At 42.9% G+C, this 23,799-nt stretch overlaps 4 protein-coding genes across 4 annotated transcripts; 1 reads left to right on the top strand and 3 right to left on the bottom strand.

Moving 5' to 3' along the window:
- Positions 1-5,810: 5,810 nt before the first annotated feature.
- LOC147313301 (uncharacterized) lies at positions 5,811-9,280 on the bottom strand. The gene is made up of 4 exons (XM_086262932.1): positions 9,216-9,280; positions 8,499-8,916; positions 7,921-8,080; positions 5,811-5,827 (listed from the first exon to the last, which is right to left on the bottom strand). The coding sequence occupies exons 2-4, from the start codon at positions 8,838-8,840 to the stop codon at positions 5,811-5,813; spliced, it is 519 nt and encodes a 172-aa protein (XP_086119058.1). The 5' UTR covers positions 8,841-8,916; positions 9,216-9,280.
- Positions 9,281-16,492: 7,212 nt separating this feature from the next.
- Positions 16,493-19,104, top strand: LOC147313300 (uncharacterized). The gene is made up of 5 exons (XM_086265347.1): positions 16,493-16,541; positions 16,876-16,967; positions 17,346-17,540; positions 17,629-17,705; positions 17,962-19,104. Exons 2-5 carry the CDS (start codon positions 16,935-16,937, stop codon positions 18,935-18,937), a joined length of 1,281 nt encoding a protein of 426 aa, XP_086121473.1. The 5' UTR covers positions 16,493-16,541; positions 16,876-16,934; the 3' UTR covers positions 18,938-19,104.
- Positions 19,007-20,574, bottom strand: LOC147313299 (uncharacterized). The gene has a single exon (XM_086265350.1). It carries the CDS (start codon positions 20,532-20,534, stop codon positions 19,554-19,556), a length of 981 nt encoding a protein of 326 aa, XP_086121476.1. The 5' UTR covers positions 20,535-20,574; the 3' UTR covers positions 19,007-19,553.
- A 679-nt stretch (positions 20,575-21,253) lies between these two features.
- On the bottom strand, positions 21,254-22,251 carry LOC147313298 (uncharacterized). The gene has a single exon (XM_086265364.1). The coding sequence runs from the start codon at positions 22,166-22,168 to the stop codon at positions 21,563-21,565; it is 606 nt and encodes a 201-aa protein (XP_086121490.1). The 5' UTR covers positions 22,169-22,251; the 3' UTR covers positions 21,254-21,562.
- Positions 22,252-23,799: the final 1,548 nt, after the last annotated feature.

The following is a 23,799-nucleotide window of genomic DNA, read 5'->3' as shown; positions in this document are numbered from 1 at the left end:
ATATTTCTAACTTTTATTTGAATATTCAGTTTCCTACCATCTTCTCTTAAAGGGTAATTGCCAGGTAACCCGCCCTCCCCCTTCGCACACACATGCACACAAAGAAAACACACAGTATAATTCACAGCCTCATTATAGTGAATAAATATTTATGCCATTTACACCATCAAACTTAGATTGCTAAGGATGAAGAACCTTTTGTTCTTTAAAGAACCATTTGTAATAGCTGAAGAACCATCCACAAAATAAAAAGGTTCTTTGACGTATGATGGTTCTTTAAAGAACCATGAAGCCATCTGAAGAACCATTTAAGAACCATAATTTTTCTGAGTGTGGGATAAAGTCAGAGGTTGGGCACACCTGGTTAGATCTGCTGGAACCACGCTGATGACGAGTCAGTCACCTGCTGCTGATTGGAGTGTCATAAAAACACCTGCTTACAGCTGTGCCAGCTTGCTTCCTGAGAAACTTGAGACACTCACGTCATACTTCCTACTCTAAACCCGCCAAGCTGAACAGCAGCAGTCACAGAAACAGGAAGCATATTTACTAGACTTGTAGTCAAGACTGCCTAAACTGAGACCAAGACAATACCAAGACCAGAGGGTATCGAGACCAAGACAAGACCAAGACCAAGTCCAGGCGAGACCAAAACCAACACCAAGACTGAGACAAAAAAGTCTTTAAACTGCAGTCAGATGCTGCTTCGTTTACGGGTGTCAGCCATATATATGTGTTTTTGCGAAGCACTCGCACATCCCTCCTCACTGCTGTCTACTGTCTCACTCACTTACTGAGAGGACAGACGCACGCTCCACTCGACTGTCGCATCTCTCACCCTCTCTGTTTTTCACATAATGATATTATCCTATATCCTCGCATGTGATTAGCCACAATATGGAGGGATTGGAGCATAGCTGAGCCACTGTGTGAGAGCTGAACAGCGAAAGGAAATTAAGTGAGGAGCCGGCTCTCGCTCAATGGGAGTCGACTCTGATTCACTACAAAGCACTCTCTAAGCACGGCTCTTAGAGCTGACGCTTTTGCGCATGACACATTATAGAACGTTACGTTGTGTGTCATGGATACTGTTGACTCCAGAGGCAGAGCCAGACATTTTATACACCAGGGGCTTAGCCCTAAAGGGTAGTATGCATGTGGGGGTTGGGGCTGACTGAAAGATTTATTAGGCTGTGTTTTGAGTTTTGTTCAAAAAAGAATGACCTCATATAGGAAAAATATATATATCACATATGCAGGACACCTTAAACTAGTTTTTTAATTAAGCAGCAAGACAGAACAAAATCGGGGCTGTATCAAAACACGAGGACTAAACCCCAATTCAACCAGAACCCAGAACTGATCTGGAAGTAAAACAGGACTACAACAGTTCAAAATCAGGACTACTTAGGACTTAACCAAGACAGAACCAGAATCAAAACTAGATGATAGTAGCACTAAAAATCATTATAGACCTGCACTACACTTATTTTTTAATTCTACCAAAGTACACTATTTAGATTCAGAAAGGTACTAAATACATGTTCTGATGAGTTTTGGCAAACAACCTTTTGAGTAAAAGGTCTGTCTCACCTGGCTCTTGTTCCATCTCTGTTCTGTCCTCATTCTCCTCTCCATCTCCCTCTCTGTTCCTCTCTCTCCCTCTTTGTGCTGACAATCAAGCCAAACACCAACATCATCAAATATACAGTTGAAACCGGATATTTACTAGGGGTGCAACGATACTCGTATCGATATTGAACCGTTCGATACAGTGCTTTCGGTTTGGTACGCATATGTATTGAACAATACAACATTTTTTATTTGTTTTGTCAACTTTTCTTCTGACGATGCTGTCTGTGTTGATCGCTCAGTGGATCTGCGTTCGAGTACTCCGCCTAGGCTGCACTGTCGAGTGTAGATCCACTGAGTGCAGCGCAAGCTAGCAAGACAGAAGCTAAGCTCATTGCAACATGGCAACTCCCTCAACGCTACCCGAAACTGAATCTCCCCCACCCTCATTCAGGTCAGGCATTTGGAACTATCTTGGTTTTCATGTGAAGCATGACCCCGATAGTAAGTGCGTCATGGACACAAAAAAAAAAAAAAGTTTGTCATGGACAAAAGTAAAACAGTATGTCGGATGTGCCACGCAACGGTCAATTTGTGGGAACTAGTGCGTTAGCGCAGTTAGCTTGTTAACGCATTGATGCCGTCCAGCCCCATGCACGGGGCGATCCTCGGTAACTTGTTAACGGAGATTTGTCATTTTAATGAGATTAACGCTGACAGCACTAGTGGGAACACAACGAATATGACAGCACATTTACGCCGACATCATCCTAGCGCAAAGACAAGTGGAAGCAGACAAAAACAACAAGCAAGCATGCTACAAACTTTACCCGAGTCATTTAGACAGCCGTTAGCACATTAGTCTGCTTATGGGGACCTGATATGTTTAATATGCTGCTGAGAATATAGCCCAGAAGAAGCGTATAGTATAGCTTTTATTTTGGAAAGAGCTATTTCTCTGAAATAAACTCTCTTTTCCAAAGATGAGTGATTTTCCAAAGATCAGAAAGATTTTTATTTTGTTGTTTCAGCAACATTAAATTTAAAAACTGTACTTTTGAGTTAAAATATATATTTATAATTTTAATAAATGATAAATTAAAAAGACATGAACATTTTTTTTTGTATTGAAAAAATATCGAACCATGTGACCAAATTATCGAACCGAACCGAACCGTGAATTTTGTGTATTGTTGCACCCCTAATATTTACATACTCTTCAGATAAAAACACAAACACTTTTTTAATTGTAAAACATCAAATCGGACTAAATGTTTATTTTTTTAGATTGATAAATATAAAAAAACATATTTGTTAAATTTAAAAGTAAAGAGAGAAATTGTATGTATTTCTTAATTGCAAATGGCACCCAAATTGTATTCAAAATTGAGCCACACTTATGGAGGTCCACAATTCTTTTCCTGGTGTTTTGGTTGATATCTCTTGATTTTCCCATGACAAAGAAACAGGCTCTGTGTTTTGGGTGTGCCTTATATGCATCCACAGGTGTGTCACCAATTTACTCCCATGGACTCTACTAACCTATCAGAAGCTCAGAATGGAATCGTCTGGAGTTATCTTATTAATTAACAATAAACTAAAAAGTGATAAAAAAGAGACAGCTCTCTCTCTCTTTATTCTGACATTTAACTAATTCAAAAGATCTTTCAATATTTATTTATCTAAAACAAACAGGTTTACTCTAAATTGATGTTTAACAGAAAAAAAGTTTTTATGTTTTTTCCCTAAAGTGTATGTAAATATCTGGTTTCAACTGTGAATATACTGCTGTTTATTGAAATTCCTCTTGTTTTGCATAGAAAAATACTGAACAACATACAAAGCATAATATTGTGGTGGACCACTAGAGGGCTCCACTCACACCCAGTGTTACCTCGGACAGGGGGCCCCAGTTTGTTTCTGAGCTTTGGTCTGCTATGGCTGACGGCCTGGGGGTCAAGGTCCAGCATACCACCCGCAAGCTAACGGGATGCGCGAGCGGTTTCACCGGTCACTTAAGGTCACTCCGGGCTTCCTTAACAGATGGCGACTGGGTTGACCGTCTTCTGTGGGTTTTGGTGGAATTGCGGTTAAAGAAGACCTCAGGGTTTCCCCAGCTGAACTGGTCCTCGGCCAACCCCTCCGGGTCCCAAGGGAATTCTTACCTGAGAGCCCCCCCCGTGTTTCGATACCAGGCACGATGCCCATAGGACTCCGCTGCGTCCACCATATGATGGGTTGCCCTCTGTCAGTTCCCCACCCCCCCGGTTCAGCCGTTCCGGCCGTTTGCTTAAGCCCCGGGTCCTGGACTAGTTCTGCTGGGTGTTCGGTGGGGGCATGTATGGTGGACCACTAGAGGGCTCCACTCACACCCAGTATTAACGAAGTGTGTTCCTGTGTTTTGTGGCGCGATATGTGCAGTTGATGTTGGAGAGGAATAAAGAAGGAGTGAGAACTGAGAGCTCTGTGTCGTTGATGCTTACCTCCACAATATATAAAATAACATCTACCTGAGATTTTTCTTTGAAAGAAGCCCCTTATTGTTGTGTTCATCAGTACATAACTGAAACCAATTTAAAGTGCTTTATTCAGCCGCGGAGGGTAACAACTGGAAATATGAAATAAAAACACATGTAAGCTAAGACTCTCTAAAAAAGACAGCATTGTTGTTGTTCGGCTTTTCATTTTGCCATTTGTTGATTCACTCGAAGAGCAAGTAACGTAATATGGGCCAAGTGATCCGTTTGATATAAATCTTTTGTGATACACCGTCATATTTACATTATTTGTACAGTACGAATGATTTGCTTTGGTACCTGGTCAAAGCTCTCCTCTGTCTGCAGCCAAAGGCTGTCCAAATTCATAGGCTGTGTTCCAATTAACGCTTGTCGTGTCCAAATTCATGGGCTGCATCCTCCTGAGGCCGCATTTGCAGACCGATTACGTCACAGCGATGCGCCGAAGGCTGTCCAAATTTGTAGACTCCTCCGAATGCAGCCGACAAATGCGTCCTCCTTTTCCCCGAATTTGAAGGACGTGTGTGTCCTGGGGGACCAATATTGTTTATATTGGTCCCCCAGGTGTTGAACGAATATATAAGTCACTTAGACAACCTAAAAATGTTATTGTTTGTCTTTTTTCAGTGTTTTATTTGTTCGTGAGTAAACCGGTTTGGCTGAGATTAAAGTTATTAGATTAAATTAAATAAAATAAAACTTTATTAATCCCCCGGGTGGATTCCTCCTTGGTTTTTTCACCGCTGAATAAACGTCAAACAGAAAACTGATTAAACAGAAATGTGAGACGGTTGAGAATTTACGCCAGTGTCCTGTTATATTTAAGATAGCAACCCAGTCAACACACATATGTGGGGCCCAAATAGGGAGCAGCAGGGCTAATATTTGGGGCCCACTTGGGAAACCCAACTGGGGTCCAGCTAATTTTGTCCTCAGTTTCCATGGTGGCCCCAAATGTGTTTTCCTAGATGGGTTTATGCTGGGTCCCAGATAAGCCCCAAATCAGGCCCAGTCAAAAAAAATATGTGGGGCCCAGATGGGTAAAAGCAGATCTGATATTTGGGGCCCACTTGGGTTACCCACCTAGGACCCAGCTAATTTTGTCCTCAGTTTCCATGGTGGCCCCAAATGTGTTTGCCCAGATGGATTATTGATGGGACCCGGATGGGCCCCAAATCAGGCCCAGCCAACAAATGAGTATGGGGCCCAGATGGGTAGAAGCGGGTCTGATGGTTGGGGCCCACTTGGGTTACCCACCTGGCACCCAGCTACTTTTGTCCTCAGTTTCCATGATGGCCCCAAATGTGTTTTCCCAGATGGGTTAATGATGGGTCCCAAATCAGCCCCAGACAATAAATGAGTATGGGGCCCAGATGGATAGAAGCAGGTCTGATACTTGGGGCCCACTTGGGTTACCAACCTGAGACCCAGCTATTTTTGTCGTCAGTTTCCATGGTGGCCCCAAGTGTGTTTGCCCAGATGGAATTTTGGATAATGTAAGTAAGCTATAATTTAAATCACCTGTACAACAAAGCCAGTTTATCTTTTTTATTAATACTGATTACTATGAAATTTTAAAACAGTATGCTTTTTTATATAATACATTTTTTGTTTGGAGAACAAGTTGACAAAAATGTCCACAGTATACACAAAACAATAACAAATAAATGTTATACAGTTTAAAGGAAAAACAAATGCAGCAAACCACAGCTTCTCACTCATTCACCAATCCATTGGTCCTGAAAGAAATAAAAAAAAATAAAAAATTAGTGCATTTTCACAAACAAAATCAGATTTGCGATAGTACTGAAGTTGTTTTGGAGGTTGTGCTGTTCAAGTTGTTTGACCTCCTACATTGAACTCTTTGAAGACCATGAGTATTCATGGAAACAGAAAAGCTATTTACAAAATGATTTACCAAGTAGGCACTCAAAAATTAAATTAATGTGAAACATTTTACCTTAAAACATTTAAGACAAATGTTTAAAAGATGTCTACATAGTTACAATGATAACTGGTGTTGTGGGCTGTCTCAGTGATTGGCACAGAGCTTAGAACAGGCAAGTGGTTAACCAGTTTTTTGCATGGTACAGCACCTCATAATGAACACAAAACAAAATAGTAAAATGTAACAAGGGCTACATCTACCAAGGAGAAAACAGATTCCACTTCTTGAGGTGTGTGCCAGGCGGGCGCCAATAATTTTCATGTAGGGCTGCCACGATTTGTCGACTAGTCACGATTACGTCGACTATCAAAATCGTCGACGACTGATTTAATAGTCGACGCGTCGTTTGAAGCTTTGTAAGATCACAAAAGACGCAGGAATAAGTGGCAGGATTTAAGAGTGTAATAACGGACTGAAACAGAAGATGGCAGCATTGCATGTACAAGGATGCCAGCTACCGTTAAACCCCGAAGAAGAAGAAGAAGAAGCAGCTGTGTCCCAGAATTCATAGCGCGGCCCAGCGCAGTTTCCAACAATGGCGGCAGCTAGTTAGTTTTAATGTTACTCTTATTATTCTTTCTGGGTCACAAAATAAACGTTTAACATATTCTCAGGCGAGAATGTAGCTGTGTAAACCTCAAATATCTGCTCAGTTTATCAGGACACCACATATTTTCAAAAGCGCTCCGACGTTTTCGGAGACATCTGTTACCCACTAGCTCGTTAGCGAGCCGGGGGCTAGGCTCACTAGCGCCGTGAGAACACCGGACTCCCCGCAAATCGTTTTCAAACCCACCGCTGTCTTTCGCTACTCAGGTTAAATATATATGAGTCACTTAGATAACTTAAAATGTTATTGTTTGGCTTTTTTTTTAGTATTTTATTTGTTCCTGAGTAAATCAGTTTGTCTGAGATTAAAGTTATAGTTTTTACACAGCTGAATAAACGTCAAGCAGACAGCTGATTATCAGAAGTGTGAGATGCTCCAGAATATACTCCGGTGTCCTGTTATATTTTAGATAGCAAGGAGTTTATTAAACTTCACCGAAACAATCTGCAAATTTCATTAAAATTTAATAAACTATCATCTTGTCTTTATTTTTAGTTAGCACAGACCTTAAACACTTAAAGCTGTAAGCTAATGATAGTTATATAAGAGCAGATGCTGCTGGTGCAATAAGCTGTTGTTTTACGTCCAATGGATGATGATCTGATTAGTCGAATAATCGCAAAAATAATCGGTGACTAGTGGACTATCAAAATAATCGTTTGTGGCAGCCCTATTTTCATGTAAATCAAAAATAGGGCCATCAGATAAATCAGTGTGTTACTAATTACACTGGAAAAAATAGAGGCTGGCTCTGGAGTTCCTGGAGCTTATTCACATTCTGTGAGCAACCAAAAAACTGTTTAGTGAGAGACTTCTTCAAGTATGCTACAAGCCAGAAAGAAACGTGGTCATTCCTGCCAGCAGCCACCAACCTCCAGAACAACATGAGCTGATGGTTTCATCTCCACAATTTGTACAGTCTATCTAAACCACGTGTCAAAGTCAAGGCCTGCGGGCCACATCCGGCCCGGCATACATTTATATCCGGCCCGCAAGATCATTTTATATAGATGTACTATTATTGTTATGCATGGCCCGGCGATATGAGGCGCTAATAATATACAAACTACAGATCCCATAATGCACCGCTGAAGCCTCCTTGCTGACCGCTAGGCTAACTGGGAACATTCCCGCGTCAATCAAGTCAAACTTCTGTTATTGCGAAGCTAGCCGCTCACAATGGTGGAGAGAAAAGTTGTTTCTGAATGACTGCAGCTGTAGTGAGCATCCGTTATTCAAACATCAACAAAATATCTTACAACTAATGAACTTACCATATAGCACTTCAAAAACTTTAAGCCCTCGAAATTCCCGCTTTGCATGGCACCCAACGAAGTTATATTGCCTGGAAAGAGCATTGTCCATAATGAAGGCCATCATTCTTCTTGTGGCTTCATCAACAGTGCTCCCTCTGATCTCTGCCACAACAGCAACCTTAGGACACGCAAGGACAATAATTTTACTGACAGTAGTACCATCAGTCACACCTAAAAGAAAGCAAGCACAGCTACACAGTAATTAGGCTCTATAATATTGATGCTAATTGACTGAGAAAGAGTTAGGTGTCAAAGTCAAACACTGTCTGATGTGAATGCAAAGAGCTAAATGATTCACCAAAAGTAATTTCTTAAGTTTTGGGTTTGGCATGGCACAACTTATAACTAGGTAATGTTTGGAGAAGTTATTTTATTAACAAAAATAGCAACTTTTGTTCAGCTCTCCTTCCACTCCTTCATTGCACTGACCATGTTCGAACAAACAGCAACTTTCCTTGATCATAACTGCTAGCATGAAACACAGACTGATTGAGGCATTAATCATTGAATATTGTTATTACATCATTATTATTTACCACTTCTTTTAGGAAGACAGGGTCTGCCAGTTTTTGCTCCAGTGCTGCCACATCTGCTACTGTCCGGATGGGAAATACAGCACCCTCGGGTAATACTGCAGCAACTGGTCCATCACGTTGTGTAAGGAGAGACTGTAGCATTCGACTGTGGACCCTCTGAGTGTCCTTAATGTCTTCCAGGAGGGTTAGAACACGTACAAACATGCTCGTATTGGTGGCTTGTAGAAGTTGTCTTGGAACTGGTTGTGAAACCACAGGTGAAGGAGTTGAGGGTTGTAGCGGCTGAACAAATGGATGAGTGATGTTCAGGAAGTGAGTTTCACTTGAATGTCTATTCTCCATTGCTGATGGTGGTGAGGTCTCTGGCTGTTCCGCAGTGTTGTCCCAATCCTCATCAGAGCTCGACGGGATCACTGGCCTTAAAACAAACAAACAAACAAAATACAACAAACATACACACACAAATAAATAATAATCCAAACACATAATTTAGGGTACTGGTTAGTCCTACAAACTAAAAACATTAATGTATATAATGGCATCAAAAAAAAGTCTAAAACAGATTTTTAAAAGTCAACAAATTATAAAGCGCTATTTTGAAATCATATCTGAACCTGATGAGCAGCAAGGCAAGTGTCTGCTAAAGAAACTGTCAGGTTTTTTTTTTCTTATAATCTCAATAAATTTTTGCTTTTAAGGTGTTTTCAACACAATTACCTCCTTTTCCGCTTCCCTTTCCCAATCTGCTTCCAGAATCCAAATAAATTCCACCAAGGAAGGTTTCTAATTTTTGCTTTTAAGGTGTTTTCAACACAATTACCTCCTTTTCCGCTTCCCTTTCCCAATCTGCTTCCAGAATCCAAATAAATTCCACCAAGGAAGGTTTCTAATGGGAAGCAGGAAATGCTGTCTAAAGGGCCAAACTTCCGTACATCTTGAGCTAGGTGTATTAAAGAATGTATATTATAACCAACAAAGTCAAGACCATAAATCAAAGCAAAATCTTTCACAAACTGCTTCAAAACATCCTCTGCATAATCACAGTCAGTTATCAATATACAAATCAGGACTTAGATGAATTCTTGTAGATACAGATAACAGTATAAAGTATCTATACATTTGGCTTGGTATATTATTCAGTAGAACTGGGCTTGTGTAAAGCAAAACTTGTCTCAATTCAGTTGCTTTCTACGTGCTAATTTCAATGAGAGACCTTGGTTTCCTTGCAAAACTTTAAGGAAGATATTGCCTGACAGAAACCATGAATGCTGAAATCAGTTAGAATTTGCATAGACTGTCTGCATTTTCGGGGACTTTTTAACCAAAGATAAATAAGCTTGCGCATTACCCCCATATCCCACACCCAGCTCGTTCAAAGTGACACCCCAACCTGGTGCTCTTTGCTGGCCATAGCACAAAGTTTCATCAGTCCTTTAGTCAACAGAAATTTCATGATAACATAATCTTTAGCATGTTCATCGCAATCGTAGTGCTCTTCCTCAAGTGTTTTATTCTCAAAAGAATCAGAGTACAATATTAAGTCCTGATGATGCTCTGACTCATTTTACTGTGAAACGAAACTAAAATGTTCAACAACTTTCTGAGCTCTTTGTCCTCTGAGATTGCTCCATTGCTTTCTGAAAGACAGCTCACAGATTCTGAAGCTCCAGGTTTCATCACTCTCCAATCAAAATTCAAAATTAACTGAACCAGCAGCAAAAGAAGATCCAAACTACGCTTCACATTTGATAAATACTGATAAGGTTTCCGAAAGAGACTCAGGCGCAGGCCAGGGTTTTCCTTTAAGCGAAGGACAGTGCGTTTATTTACAGTGAACACATACACCAAGTGGCTATATACAACGTGCAGGGGAAACGGGTCCGGGTCGCCAGGGTCCGTGGGAAACAGGGTTGGGAGAAGGGTGTTCCACACTTTCTGTACAAAAACGTTCCCCCTCAATCACTCCTCTCCGCATCGGGTTCCAAAAATGATCTACACACAAAACGTCTGGTTAGCAGGATAATTATAAGAAATTCTCAAGGTACAGGTTAGCAGAAACACAAGTCTAACTGACACTGATAGCTCAACGATCCAGCGAAGACTAGTGCAGACTCGCCATCTAAGTAGTGCAGTAATCAGCTGGGATCAGCGGCCGGTGTGGTGATGAGCAGGTGTGTGGGCCAGCAGCGGGAGCCCGCAGTGAGCATCGCCGTGGCGAGAGAGAGAGAGAGTGAGCGAGAGGGCGAGAGAGCAAACAAACCACAAACATATTGCCCCATAGAGGATTGACCAGCGGGGCACAGGGACCATGACAGTACCCCCCCCTCAACGGGAGCCCCCCGGCGACCCACCAGGCTTACCAGGATGAGACAGATGGAAGGCCCGCAGCATACGCTCGTCCAGGACAGCGGCCCGCGGAACCCAGGACCGCTCCTCAATGCCATAGCCCTCCCAGTCCACAAGGTACTGGAAGCCACGCCCGCGGCGGCGAGAGTCCATAATCCGCGTGATGGAATAGGCGGGCAAGCCGTCCACAAGCCGGGCGGGCGGAGGGGGCCTGGAAGGAGGGCACAGGTCGCGCAGGCGGAGACGTACTCCCGAGCGTCCTTAGTCAGAGAAGGCCACCAGAAGCAGCGCTGGAGGAAGTTGATAGTGCGGCGGACCCCTGGGTGGCACGTAAAGCGGGCAGTGTGGGCCCATTGAAGTACTTGAGAACGTACTGATTGAGGGACGTAGAGCCGTTGGGCTGGCCCACCTCCCGGATCCGGTTCCGACACCTGAGCCTCCCGAATGGCTGCTTCGATCCCCCAGGAGATGGTGCCCACGACACAGGTGGCGGGGAGAACGGGAGCGGGCTCAGTGGCGTCCTCCGAGACTGAGAACTGACGGGACAGGGCGTCGGGTTTGACATTCTGGGAACCGGGTCTGTAAGAGATGGAGAAGTGGAAACGGGTGAAAAACAGGGCCCACCTGGCCTGTCGGGCGTTGAGCCTCTTAGCTGATTGCAGGTATGCCAGGTTCTTGTGGTCTGTCCAGACGAGGAAAGGCTGAGCCGTGCCTCCAACCAGTGCCGCCACTCCTCCAGGGCTAGTTTTATCGCCAGCAGTTCCCGATCCCCGACATCATAGTTTCTCTCTGCAGGGGACAGACGGCGGGAGAAGAAGGCACAAGGGTGGAGCTTACCGTCCTTTCGTTGCGACAGAACCGCTCCAACCCCTGAGTCGGACGCGTCGACCTCGACCACAAATGGCTGCATGAGGTCGGGTTGGATCAGGATGGGGGCTGAGGCGAATCGTTTCTTCAGTTCTTGGAAAGCTACCTGAGCTTCTTTGTTCAACTGAAAAGGAAGCTTGGGAGAGGTTAGCTGGGTCAGCGGCAAGGCAACTCGGCTGAAGTCCCGAATGAACCGCCGGTAAAAGTTGGCAAACCCAAGGAAACGTTGCAGTTGGTGCCTATTAGGAGGTTCCGGCCACTCAACAACGGCTTTTACCTTCACAGGGTCCGGGCGGAGATTTCCTTGGTCGATTATGTACCCCAGGAATGCGACGGTGGAGATGTGGAACTCACACTTTTCTCCTTTGACGAACAATCGGTTTTCGAGGAGTCGTTGCAGGACCTGTCTGACATGGGTCTCGTGCTCGGATTGGTTTCTGGAAAAGATCAGGATGTCATCTAGATAGACAAAAACAAAACGGTTAATGAAGTCTCTGAGCACGTCATTCACCAGGGCTTGGAACACCGCAGGGGCGTTAGTGAGACCAAAGGGCATGACAAGGTACTCGAAGTGGCCGAGGTGGGTGTTGAAGGCGGTCTTCCACTCATCGCCCTCACGGATGCGAACCAGATGGTATGCGTTTCGCAAATCCAGTTTGGTGAAAACAGTAGCCCCCTGGAGGAGCTCGAAGGCCGAACTGAGGAGCGGCAGAGGGTATTTATTTTTTACTGTGATGTTGTTTAATCCGCGATAGTCGATGCATGGCCGGAGGGTTTTATCCTTCTTTTCGACAAAGAAGAAGCCTGCCGCGACTGGAGAGGTGGAGGCCCGAATGAGGCCGGCAGCCAGGGATTCCGTGATGTACTTGTCCATAGCGTCTCGTTCTGGAAGTGAGATGCTATATAGCCGACTGGTGGGTAAAGGAGCTCCCGGGAGCAGTTCGATAGCACAGTCATAGGGCCTATGCGGAGGAAGTGACTGGGCGCGGGCCTTTTGAAACACCTCAGCTAGGTCGTGATAAACAGAGGGCACATTAGTTAAATCAGCTGATTTCAATTCCCCAGGAGAGGGCGTTTCAGTGCTTGGAGGCGAGGCAGCTTTAAGGCAGGTCATGTGGCAGTCCTCCCCCCACCCAGTGACACGCCCCTTTAGCCAATCTATGTGAGGGTTGTGCTGCTGTAGCCAAGGATGGCCGAGAACTAGTGGAGTGCGAGTTGCTTTAAACACCAAAAAACAGATTTCTTCAGAATGATTGCCAGAGAGGGTGAGCTCGACAGGCTCCGTCACCAGAGTGATGTCTGGAAGGCGTTGACCTGACAACGCCGTAACACGTAAGGCATGAGGCAGGGGTTCCAATAGTAACCCAAGTTGCCGGGCTAACTGACAGTCAATAAAGTTTTGTTCCGCCCCAGAGTCGATCAACACCGATAGGGAGCGGCTCTTAGAGTGAATGGAAAGCGTGGCCGGTAGTGTTAAACGGGGAGGAGCTTCTTCCTGGCTCAGCTCGCCCACCAGTACTCCTACCATCACTGGCGGGCGCGCCCTTTTGCCCGCGAAGGGCAGGTAGCCACAACATGTCCCCTGTGACCACAATAGAGGCACTCACCGGCCGTAATCCTGCGCTGACGCTCCGCCGCGGTGAGATGGGAGCCGCCCAGCTGCATGGGTTCCTCTCCATCCCCGCTCTCGTGAGTCCGGGAGGGGCCGGCATCCGCCATGGCGCCGGTGCCAGAGACTCCCCCAGCCTCATGGAAGTTGTAGTTCCGCTGCGACCGGCGAGCCCGTAGCCGCTCATCCACCTTAATGCACAGGGACATTAGCTCATTAAAGGAGGCAGGGAGATCACGCATGATTAGCTCGTCCCTTAATTCTTCTCTGATATTGTTCAGCAACGTGCTCCGTAGCGCCTCCTGATTCCACCCTGCCTCTTCTGCCAGAATCCAGAAGTCGATAGAGTATTCAGACATGCTTCTCCTACCTTGTTTGAAGTTGAGGAGACGGAGAGCAGCGGCCTCTGCCCCGGTGCCTGGGTTAAACACACTCTTAAATTTGGAGAGAAAGTCAGCGTAGGTGATGACAGGATCAGAGTTTAACACAACCTGGGCCCACTTTAGTGCACGGCCCCTCAGAAGTTGAACTAAATAAGTGATCTTCGCCCCATCGTTGCTATGAAAACGCTGCAGCTCGCGAAACGTCAGAGACACCTGAGCCAAAAATCCGGCACATTTGTCAGACTCACCCGAGAATGGTTCCAGTGTGGGTAAAGGTCCGTCAGTCGGCGTACCGACCCGCGGTGAGCTACCTGACGCTACGGCGGGCGGTGCCGCCTGGGGAGCCGGGCTGGGTGGCTGGGGATTCCCTGGTTGCGCATTTCCCTCCAGCGGTATTAACTGCGCCACCGCCAGGGTCAATGCGGCGACATCCTGCCGTAGCTGCCCGAGCATTTGTTCATGGCGGGCCAGCGCGGCTTCCTGGGCGGCCAGAGCCCGGCCCACGGGGTCCTGTCCTGCTGAGTCCATAATGGCTGGATCGTTCTGATAAGGTTTCCGAAAGAGACTCAGGCGCAGGCCAGGGTTTTCCTTTAAGCGAAGGACAGTGCGTTTATTTACAGTGAACACATACACCAAGTGGCTATATACAACGTGCAGGGGAAACAGGTCCGGGTCGCCAGGGTCCGTGGGAAACAGGGTTGGGAGAAGGGTGTTCCACACTTTCTGTACAAAAACGTTCCCCCTCAATCACTCCTCTCCGCATCGGGTTCCAAAAATGATCTACACACAAAACGTCGGGTTAGCAGGATAATTATAAGAAATTCTCAAGGTACAGGTCAGCAGAAACACAAGTCTAACTGACACTGATAGCTCAACGATCCAGCGAAGACTAGTGCAGACTCGCCATCTAAGTAGTGCAGTAATCAGCTGGGATCAGCGGCCGGTGTGGTGATGAGCAGGTGTGTGGGCCAGCAGCGGGAGCCCGCAGTGAGCATCGCCGTGGCGAGAGAGAGAGAGAGTGAGAGAGAGAGGGCGAGAGAGCAAACAAACCACAAACATATTGCCCCATAGAGGATTGACCAGCGGGGCACAGGGACCATGACAAATACTGTCATTAATTCCCTCTTCCTGTCTTGTTTCCACCACGATTGAAAAAAAGACAAAAAAAACCAAAACAAAACATCATACTTCTTGCACAGCTCTCTCGTAGTATACTTCAAGAAAAGTTTCCCCATCTGAAATATGTTTTCCACATTATTCCCTTGCTTATTATACATCAGTGTACAGTTGTGCTTAGCGCTGTTGTCAGTTGTTTTTTGTGCCAAATTGCAAAAAACTCACCTTGTTCACTAATAAAACCTCTAAAAAAAATTTCTGTAACTTTGCTCTGCTTTACTTCAGCAGCAGCATCAGGTAATGTTCATATATTGATTCATGGTTTTCTTCAGTTTTTGTTCAACTGCAGAATATTTCTAAGGCTATCTGATTTAAAAAGCCACTCTAGGAAAATCTCCTTTTTTCTGTGTTTTATCCTCAGTTACTTTGGCATAAAGACATCTGCTGTGATGCTTACACCAGCCTTAAAAGCTGTTGTATTACAATAAAAGACCCTGACATCACTTTATAAAGTAACAATTCTAATTGTTACAAACTCAAAAAAAGATTCCTACTAGTATATTTCTGGCATGCATCAAATTTTAAATAGAAATGAATTTTGAAATATACACTGTTCTTATGTCAAAGTCTGTAAAAATAAAGAAAGAAAGAAATCACACATAACCCTTGCTACTATTCACTCCACTGTCCAACAGCAAAATCAAACCAATATACAGATATTAATAACATATTATTGTAATAGTGTGACTATGCAATTTATAAGTAGCCATAGTCATAATCAAAACAACAAACATCTCAAGTTTTGAGATAATTGCAAACCCTCCTGGCCAATAACCACACAAGCTGTCCATGCAGGAAGGCTGATAAAGGAGCATGCACAAAATTCAAACAAATTTAAGCCATAATGAAACAAATTAAAATAACAGCGCGCATGCACAAATAAGGCATCAGACAAACACTTAAAGATCACAGATCTTTAGGACCACATCCAAAGAGCAATTGCTTTTCTTTTTTATAAATAAATAAATGTGTAGATTCTAGCCAAATATACATTACAAAAAGGAAAAAAGGAGGGCCACAGCAATCATAGTAAAAGGAGTTGGCACTGTGGCCCTAACAAGACCGACCAGTTCTGCTTAAATAATCAGTTTCCCTCATGTACAGAGCTTGCACAACAGTAAGAGGCAGATTCTTGAGTCAGTACAGTATTTCTGATGAAGTTCTCACTAAAACAACTACACATATAAAGTTGCATACTAAAGTGTGTATAAAAAAAAAACCCCAAACAAATCAAGAATACCTATATTTTCTTTTTTGCTTTTTCTGGAAAAATGAGAACAATGGCAAGAAAAATGATGATTATGTCTTCTACAGAAATAGAGTGCTCACTGATCTGCCTCTCTGACTGCTGTGCATGCTCCTGACACAGGGGCAAAAGCTGGGGACTAGTTGCTCATGGCCATGGCCTACCCTCCTCACTTAGCCGTGAGGAATGAAGCTAATGGACTACTTGCACTAACACTTCCGCGTTCTATGTAGTCCTGCTCCAGTGCTTCCGGTGCGGTTAAACCATGGCGACGTTCTACACTCGATGCCTACAAGAGCTCCCAAAATTGAACATCACCGATGTTCATCGGATTTGCAGAGTGACGACGACCCCCGCCAGCAAATTAGATAAAGGATTTAAGTTATATGCTGCATCATATATACACAACTACGAAGGTAAGAAAACGTAAATTAACCGACAAAGAAACGCTAGCTAACGTCAAATGCAAACGCTACGTTACTCCGCTATGTCCTTCATTTGATGTCAGTTCTCTACATTACATGTTTTCTTAAACGGTGTTTTATGTCGTCCTAAACTATAGTTGAGGTTTTCTTAACTAATGTCACTTTTGTTGTTAGACACTGTTATATTAGCGTTAGGTAGTTGGCTAACTATGGAGGTAGTTAACTACCTAATGCTACTCTTGCTAAGTGTAAAATATATATGTTTAAGACATGCTGAAATGAGTAATACAGAAATAATGCTAATGGTACTTGTATCTTTATTCAGTGTCCAATAAAGACAGGTTGTCAGGGGAGGTCGGTGTGAGAGCCCTGTGCTACAGGTCGATGAGGAAGAGTGAGGCACCACACAGACTAAGTGTAGGCAGGAAGCTGTGTAAAGTTGTTAATCCCCGTTCTGTGGGGTTCAGTTCATTTAAGCATTAGTTAAGTTCATTCCTAAAGGCCCATCAACTTGAATGTTTTCCTTGTCTCCCTGCTTTATCACTCCTAATTTGACTAGTCAGATAGTTAAATCAACGTGTGTTTGGGTGATCAGAAACATTTGACAACAAGTTAATACTGCAAATATACACAATCTAAGTTATTACAGTTATCAAGCATGGTTAAGTTGTTTTAATAGGGAGAGAAGGAAACACTAAGCATTCAGGAGGGTACGTAACCATAACACTGAACTATGTTCCTGTTCGGCTCTTCCATGAAGATGTTACATTTTTAATTTTCGTTCTTTCTTCTTAGATTAAGCTTCTGGATTCATCGCCGGTGATACTGACACATAGCCAGTGCTCCTGTGTGGCAGGCGCTGTTATGTGCAATCACACAGTGGCATTGCTCTTCCAAACAGCACACTACTCACAACTCAGAGTGCCGGTTGTCCCCCCTGTGCATAGCTGCACGGAATCTGAACAGCAATGGCACAAGCCACGGACAGTGGTAATTTAAATGAGGTTAAAGTTTTTGAATTAGTCCATGTTTACATATGAACAGCAACACCATCCATAGTAAATGTGTCTTCTGTTAGGGTGTGAGGCCAGGACCCATCAACTCCATGATCCTCACTAAGCCAGTACCAAATAGGATGGCCCAGACTGGAGTACGGTAATTACATTTGTAAAATTTGGTTTCATGTGTTACAAATGTATGTTGCTATTTTTTTCATACATACATGTGTCAGAATAGGTATTAATTTACATACAACATTACACTTTCTGAAGACGGCTAACTCAGTCATGTACATATACATCCCAGTCTCTAACTTATGCACCACTGTTTTACACCTTTTAGTTTTTAGTTTAGTTGTTGTTCAGTATAATAACCTTCTCCCTTACATTATTGTCATTGATGTTTTCTTTAGGAGTGGCTTCTACAGAGGCATGGTGGGTCCGTTACCAGATCCCTGCTTGTTCAGAATAACGGAGGCATATGCAAAATTTAATATTGAGGACAGGCCACTTGTGACCACAATGAACATGAGACCTGACAAGCCCCTTGTGGAAAGTGCCTTTGGGCTGGTGCAGGAGGGCAGTGTTCTGTCATATCAGCAGCCGGTTTTGACAACCCGGTACATCACACTACACCGCGATGCACCACCAACACCGCACTTGCCTCTGGAGGGGTATGACATCTTGCCATCAGATTGTGTGTTTGTGTGCTCAGAAGAAGAGCTTCTGCATCTGAAAAGCTTGTCTGTAACTCTGGAAATGGCTCACAAAATAGAGGAAGCTACACGTGAGCAAAGCTCTTCGTCTGAGTGGCATCAGCTCCGCAGGCCCAGAGTGACTGCCTCTAGGTTTCGGGAGGTGTGTCACGTCAGAGGCCAGAGCTCGGCCGAGTCACTAGCAGAGCGTATATTGAAGGGAACAAGGCAGACAGCAGACATGAGGAGAGGAACTGAGATGGAGCCTGCAATAGCAGCAGAGTATAGTAGGCTAATGAATGTTAACTACTCACCCTGTGGTCTGGTCATTCACCCCATTGCCCCCTGGCTTGCTGCATCTCCTGATGGTGTTGTTTTTGACCCCAATGAATACCCCCAGTTTGGCTTCGTCGAATTCAAATGTCCCAATGTACAAAACTTTATTGACTGCAAATATGTGCAGATGGAATGTGGTACCCCTAAACTAAAAAAGAGCCACGCATATTACTGGCAAGTGCAAGGACAACTGCTCATCAGTGGGATGCAGTGGTGTGACTTTGTTGTGTGGGCACAAGAGGACTACCTAGTGCAAAGAATATACATGGATATAGATGTGCACAATGCAATCAGAGAAAAGGCAGACTATTTCTTTTTTTACATATATATGCCAAGATACCCGTGTTTGAAAAAATGAACAGTGAAAACAGCAAAAAGAAAAACAGATCCTTCAGGCTGGCTGGAACAAAATAACTGATGTTTTATTTTCAATATATTTCATGAATTCTTTTGTTGTTACATGTTACTTTTATGTGACATCAATAAACTGTTATTTAAGCAATGGCATCAATTTAATTTTTAAAAACACACATTAAAACATTGAATTTGTGCAGAACTTATTTACATGGTAAGTATTTAAAACTCCATGCCTAGCATACTGATATACATTTAGACAATAACACAACTGAACTGTAGAAAATGACAAATGGTATTTTTGATGTTACAAAAGTTCAATGTCACTTATGGTTTTAAAACGATTTAGTGATTTACTTTATAATTTTGATAAATAGTTTTGTTGAATCTGAATAGTAATAATAGTAGTATAATTAAACAGTATTATTAACATTAAACATTTGCAATGAATTTGAATTATCAATAACTGAAACTCAACTATCGGCACTCAAGTACCACTTCTGTAATCAAGTATTGTCAGCTGAGAAGGAAGAAATTCAACTGTAGTGGCCTCAGCTGCAGGTCATTTTCCATAAGTTACTTGTACTGGCACTGGTGTCTTGGGAAAAATCCATCTTGTCTCACTTAACCCATTTTTTAACTAATGCTGTGTTCTGGTAATTTGACAGCATACATGCCACTGCAAACAGTTGGTTGATATTATAAACATGTGACATGGTAATGATGCTATCAAAAAGTTTGTTCTGTTTGATCCTCCTAATGACTCGCTCCACATGTACCCTGAGTCTGGCTATGGCCTGCGTCTCCTTAACCTGGTATGCTGGCATCTGCTTCTGCTTAGATAGAAAAGGTGGGCAGTACACTTTGCATTTACAACAATCAGTGATTAGGAAGCCCTTATCTACCATCACTGCCATGTCTTCAGTCAACTTCTCAGCAATGCCTGATTGTTTGAATAGTTCCTTGTCACTAACCGAACCAGCATACAGATTAGAGATGAATGTCACTGGACCATGTGGAGCTATGCCAACCAGGGCTTTCATCGTACAGTGGGATTTGTACGAAGAGTACATTTCACTTTGGAGAAGTGGTGAGGATGGTGTCTGACACCTCAGCTCTGTACAGTCAAGGATCATCTGGGTGTCTGAGAAATCTTTGAATTCCTCAGGGAGGTAAGCTTGCACTTCTTCACGTGTAAGCCAGATGCACTGAGACCCCAGTGCAGTGGCAAGAAAATTTGTCCATGTTGCAATAATGCGGCTCACTGTGGACTGGTGTATGTTAAATCGGTGTGCCAGGTCCCTCTCCTTCAAACCAACTGACAGGAAAACCAGGAAAAGAAAAAACTCATCAATTGGCTGTAGCAGCTGCCTCTGGAAGGTGAAAACAAAAGGGAAAATGTTACTCCTTAAGCTATGAACTAGTAAAATTATTCTTTTCTTGGCTAAATGTTTTGTAATGGTTAGGCATACCATACTGTACCATGGGGTAAACAATGAGGTGCTGTAGTGCACAGGTGTATGTATGTAAAGGATACTGAGTCTAGCATACATACACCTGTGTATGTATGCTACTGTACATAAAGTAATGTTATTGTACATAAATACAATAACATTACACCTCTAGTTCTAACTACCAACAAACCCATAACCTACTGTTGATGTGCGTGCAGGTGTCAACACTTCTTCGTTCCGATTGGCAGCTGACTTGGCTCTTGAAACCCGGATCATTTTATAGATGCAAGGCTCAATCAAAACCCAGAATGCCATCAAATGATCATAGCACACGGCCATAAACAACCAGAAGAGTCTGTTCAGTGACAGGTTGCTTCTCCCCAAGACAAGAACTAACAGACTTAAAAACTCCTTTGTCCCACACGCCATCAGACTGTTTAACTCCTCTCTGGAGGGGAGAGGGAGGGGAAACAGGAGGACAAAGGAGGGGGGAACAATACTTTTTGTAAATAGTCAACAGTGCAATAGACTCAATACTTGAAATGTGCAATTCACTTGTATTTTTATTTTTTATTCCTATTTATTCTATTTATCCCCTTTGTATATTTTATTTATATTTGTCTCTGTATTTATATATGTGTGTGTGTGTGTGTGTGTGTGTGTGTGTGTGTGTGTGTGTGTGTGTGTGTGTGTATATATATATATAACAGTTCTGTAACTGTAACTTTGGTCGTTGCTGTGCTTTTTTTGGAAGTCGAATTTCCCAGAGGAACCCACCCGAGGGATTAATAAAGTTCTATCTTATCTTATCTTATCTTATCTTATCTTATCTTATCTTATCTTATCTTATCTTATCTTAGCTTGGAAATCTATTCACGAGAGAGACATACATCATGTCAATCATTAATTAACATTACACACTGACATAAAAATAATGTGAACTGTGACAAATATGCTAATGGAATGCTGTATAAAATAGTCTGATTAAGAGTATTTGGTGTTGTATTTTACCTGTAGCATTAGGATATTGTTTAAATACTAAAGCATCTACATAAAACATACAATCAGCAGAGAAAAAGTAAATTTCTATTTTGTTTTCATTAAGACTGGAAAAACTTTCGAAATTTAACTGATGGTGACCTTGGTATATTTTAAACAGTTAGCTTGAATAGAACTTAGATGTACCTGGTATAGAATCGGATGTCAGTGTCGGAGCCAGCAAAACGCTGTAACCCAAATTCTCGCTGGACACGTAACTCCTGTATTTCCTTCCTCAGAGTCTCCACGTCTTCGGACAGGTCTTCTGCAGCTGATGCAGATATGTCCAATGCAGATGGCTCAGGGACTGAGCAGTAGTCATGATCTCTTGTAAGACTGTGCTCTTCTTGATCGTCAGGAGGAACTAGTTCAGGGCGTCGCTCCATTCTCTCCCAAACACTACGCCGCGGTGGTTCAACTTTATAGCCATTCCACTCAAAAAGTGTTGGTACGGCACCTTTAATAAGCCGCCTTCGACCATCGAGGGTTGTTGGCTCTATGAGTTGATCACTGGCAAAGTGTCTGCAGCAGACCCTGGTGTGAGAGGTAATCGTGAAATGATCCCGGCGTATATTTACCAGCCATTGTCTTCTCAAGTCGGAATGGGTCGGAAAGGCATGAAAACTTAGTATGCCGTTAAATTTGGCTGAAGCTGAACAAAGTGGGACACAGCAATGCTCGGAGTATTTCTTCTCCTGTTTTTGAAAATGTTCTGTTTTAAATACTTTCCTTTTTATACTCATTCTGAAGCGACATTAGCATAGCTACCGATAGATAAGCAAACGTACCGGAAACGCACAAGCGGTACTATTTGGAAACGGAAATACGTCACATGCCTTAGTGCAAGTAGTCTATAAAGACAACACCAAAGCAATTTTGGTTGCTCTGATAGTGAAAATACCCTCCCATATTCCTCCTAAAAAACTAGAACTTTGTTAAATTGGTCTAATACAGTCCTTTATTAATACTAATCATAGAGAAAAACCAAGATAATGTTTAAGTACAACTTGATGTTAAGTACACGCAGTAATTAATTTTGGTGCTAGTTAAGCAGTATACAGGACACCAGAAAATGCTTTCAAACTGAAAATTGGCTAAATCCAACATTACCTAAAAATTTAAACTAGCTTAGCCTTGCCTGAGTGCTAGGAAAAAGTTCGCCAGCACTTGTGCCATACATTACTTTGCAGCATCATAACTTTGTAAACATTTCATTTATACTTAGGGATTCAAATTAAGTCAAAAAGTTCTTACCGTTAGTGCAGAAAATAAGTCCGTAGCTCAAAGATGAACTTAATCCAAAAATTGCCAGCTTAACTGTCAGCTTTGTCCAAGGGCGCGAAATGAAGAATGTTCCAGAATGGGGGGACGAGTTTGAGAAAACCTCGTGATATTTCATGAAATAACGCGAGATTTCGAAAAGCACTCCTACATGGAGTGAAATTTTTTTCCCACTCAAATGTAAAACCATTTGTTTTATTTTATTAAGCGTCTTACAATTTTAAGTCACATCTGTTCTTTGTGTTTCACTTATATTAATATATTTTATATGTATATTTTGTTATTAATTAAATATACATATGCTGCCTCTGGCATAATTTATTATCAGTTATTTCATCTTAATTCATTTTTATACTTACACATGACTAATAATTATACTTAACTAAGATCGTTAAACTCAGTTGCCTGTTCATGCAACTTCCCATATGTTACCCATATGGTGCCCATAGAACCTAGCCCATCTGGGCTGGCTCAAGTGGGTCCTACTTGGCTAACCCAGGTGGGTCCCAGATTGGATGCCCATTGTAAGCCCATCCCCACTTGGAACCCCCATAGCCCATGTGGGGCCCACATACTGGTGTTTACTGGGAAGGAGCAGACGGTCGAGTTTATTAAACTCCACCGAGACAGCGGTGACGCCAATCAGAAGGCTAGACCGTCCAATTTCTAGTGGTGTGCAGATCGATATTGAAATATCGATTCTTCCGATCCCAGTAATTTATGTTCTAGAATCGATTCTCACATTAAAATATAGATATTTTAGTACTTTGGGGTAAATTTGTAGTTTTTCATTAACAGGAACACAGTGGAAAGAAACTATATCATTTGGATTGTCTAAATTGGAAGAAACTACTTCCTCTTACGCCTTTCATAGTCATATGCGAAATACGGCTGTATAAATGTGTCACAACCCCTGGCCAGTGTTGCCAACTCCTCCGTAAGGAAAATCACTAAAAGTCTCTAGAAGTCACTAAACAACGTCATCGCCTAATTTGCATAATTGGTCATGCTAATATCATTGTAACCCATGTTGTAGGAGAGAAAAAAAGAAGAGAAATAAAGTGAGTAAAAAAAGTCCTAAATGCATTTAGAA

Source organism: Aulonocara sp. 'chitande type north' Nkhata Bay, linkage group LG15 (genome assembly GCF_057382095.1).
Source record: "Aulonocara sp. 'chitande type north' Nkhata Bay isolate Kocher_YH1m ecotype deep benthic linkage group LG15, A_spYH_male_GT1.1, whole genome shotgun sequence".
Taxonomy (NCBI): Eukaryota; Metazoa; Chordata; class Actinopteri; order Cichliformes; family Cichlidae; genus Aulonocara; species Aulonocara sp. 'chitande type north' Nkhata Bay.
Note: the sequence above shows the minus strand (reverse complement) of the source record. Positions and strands in the feature narration are given on the sequence as shown.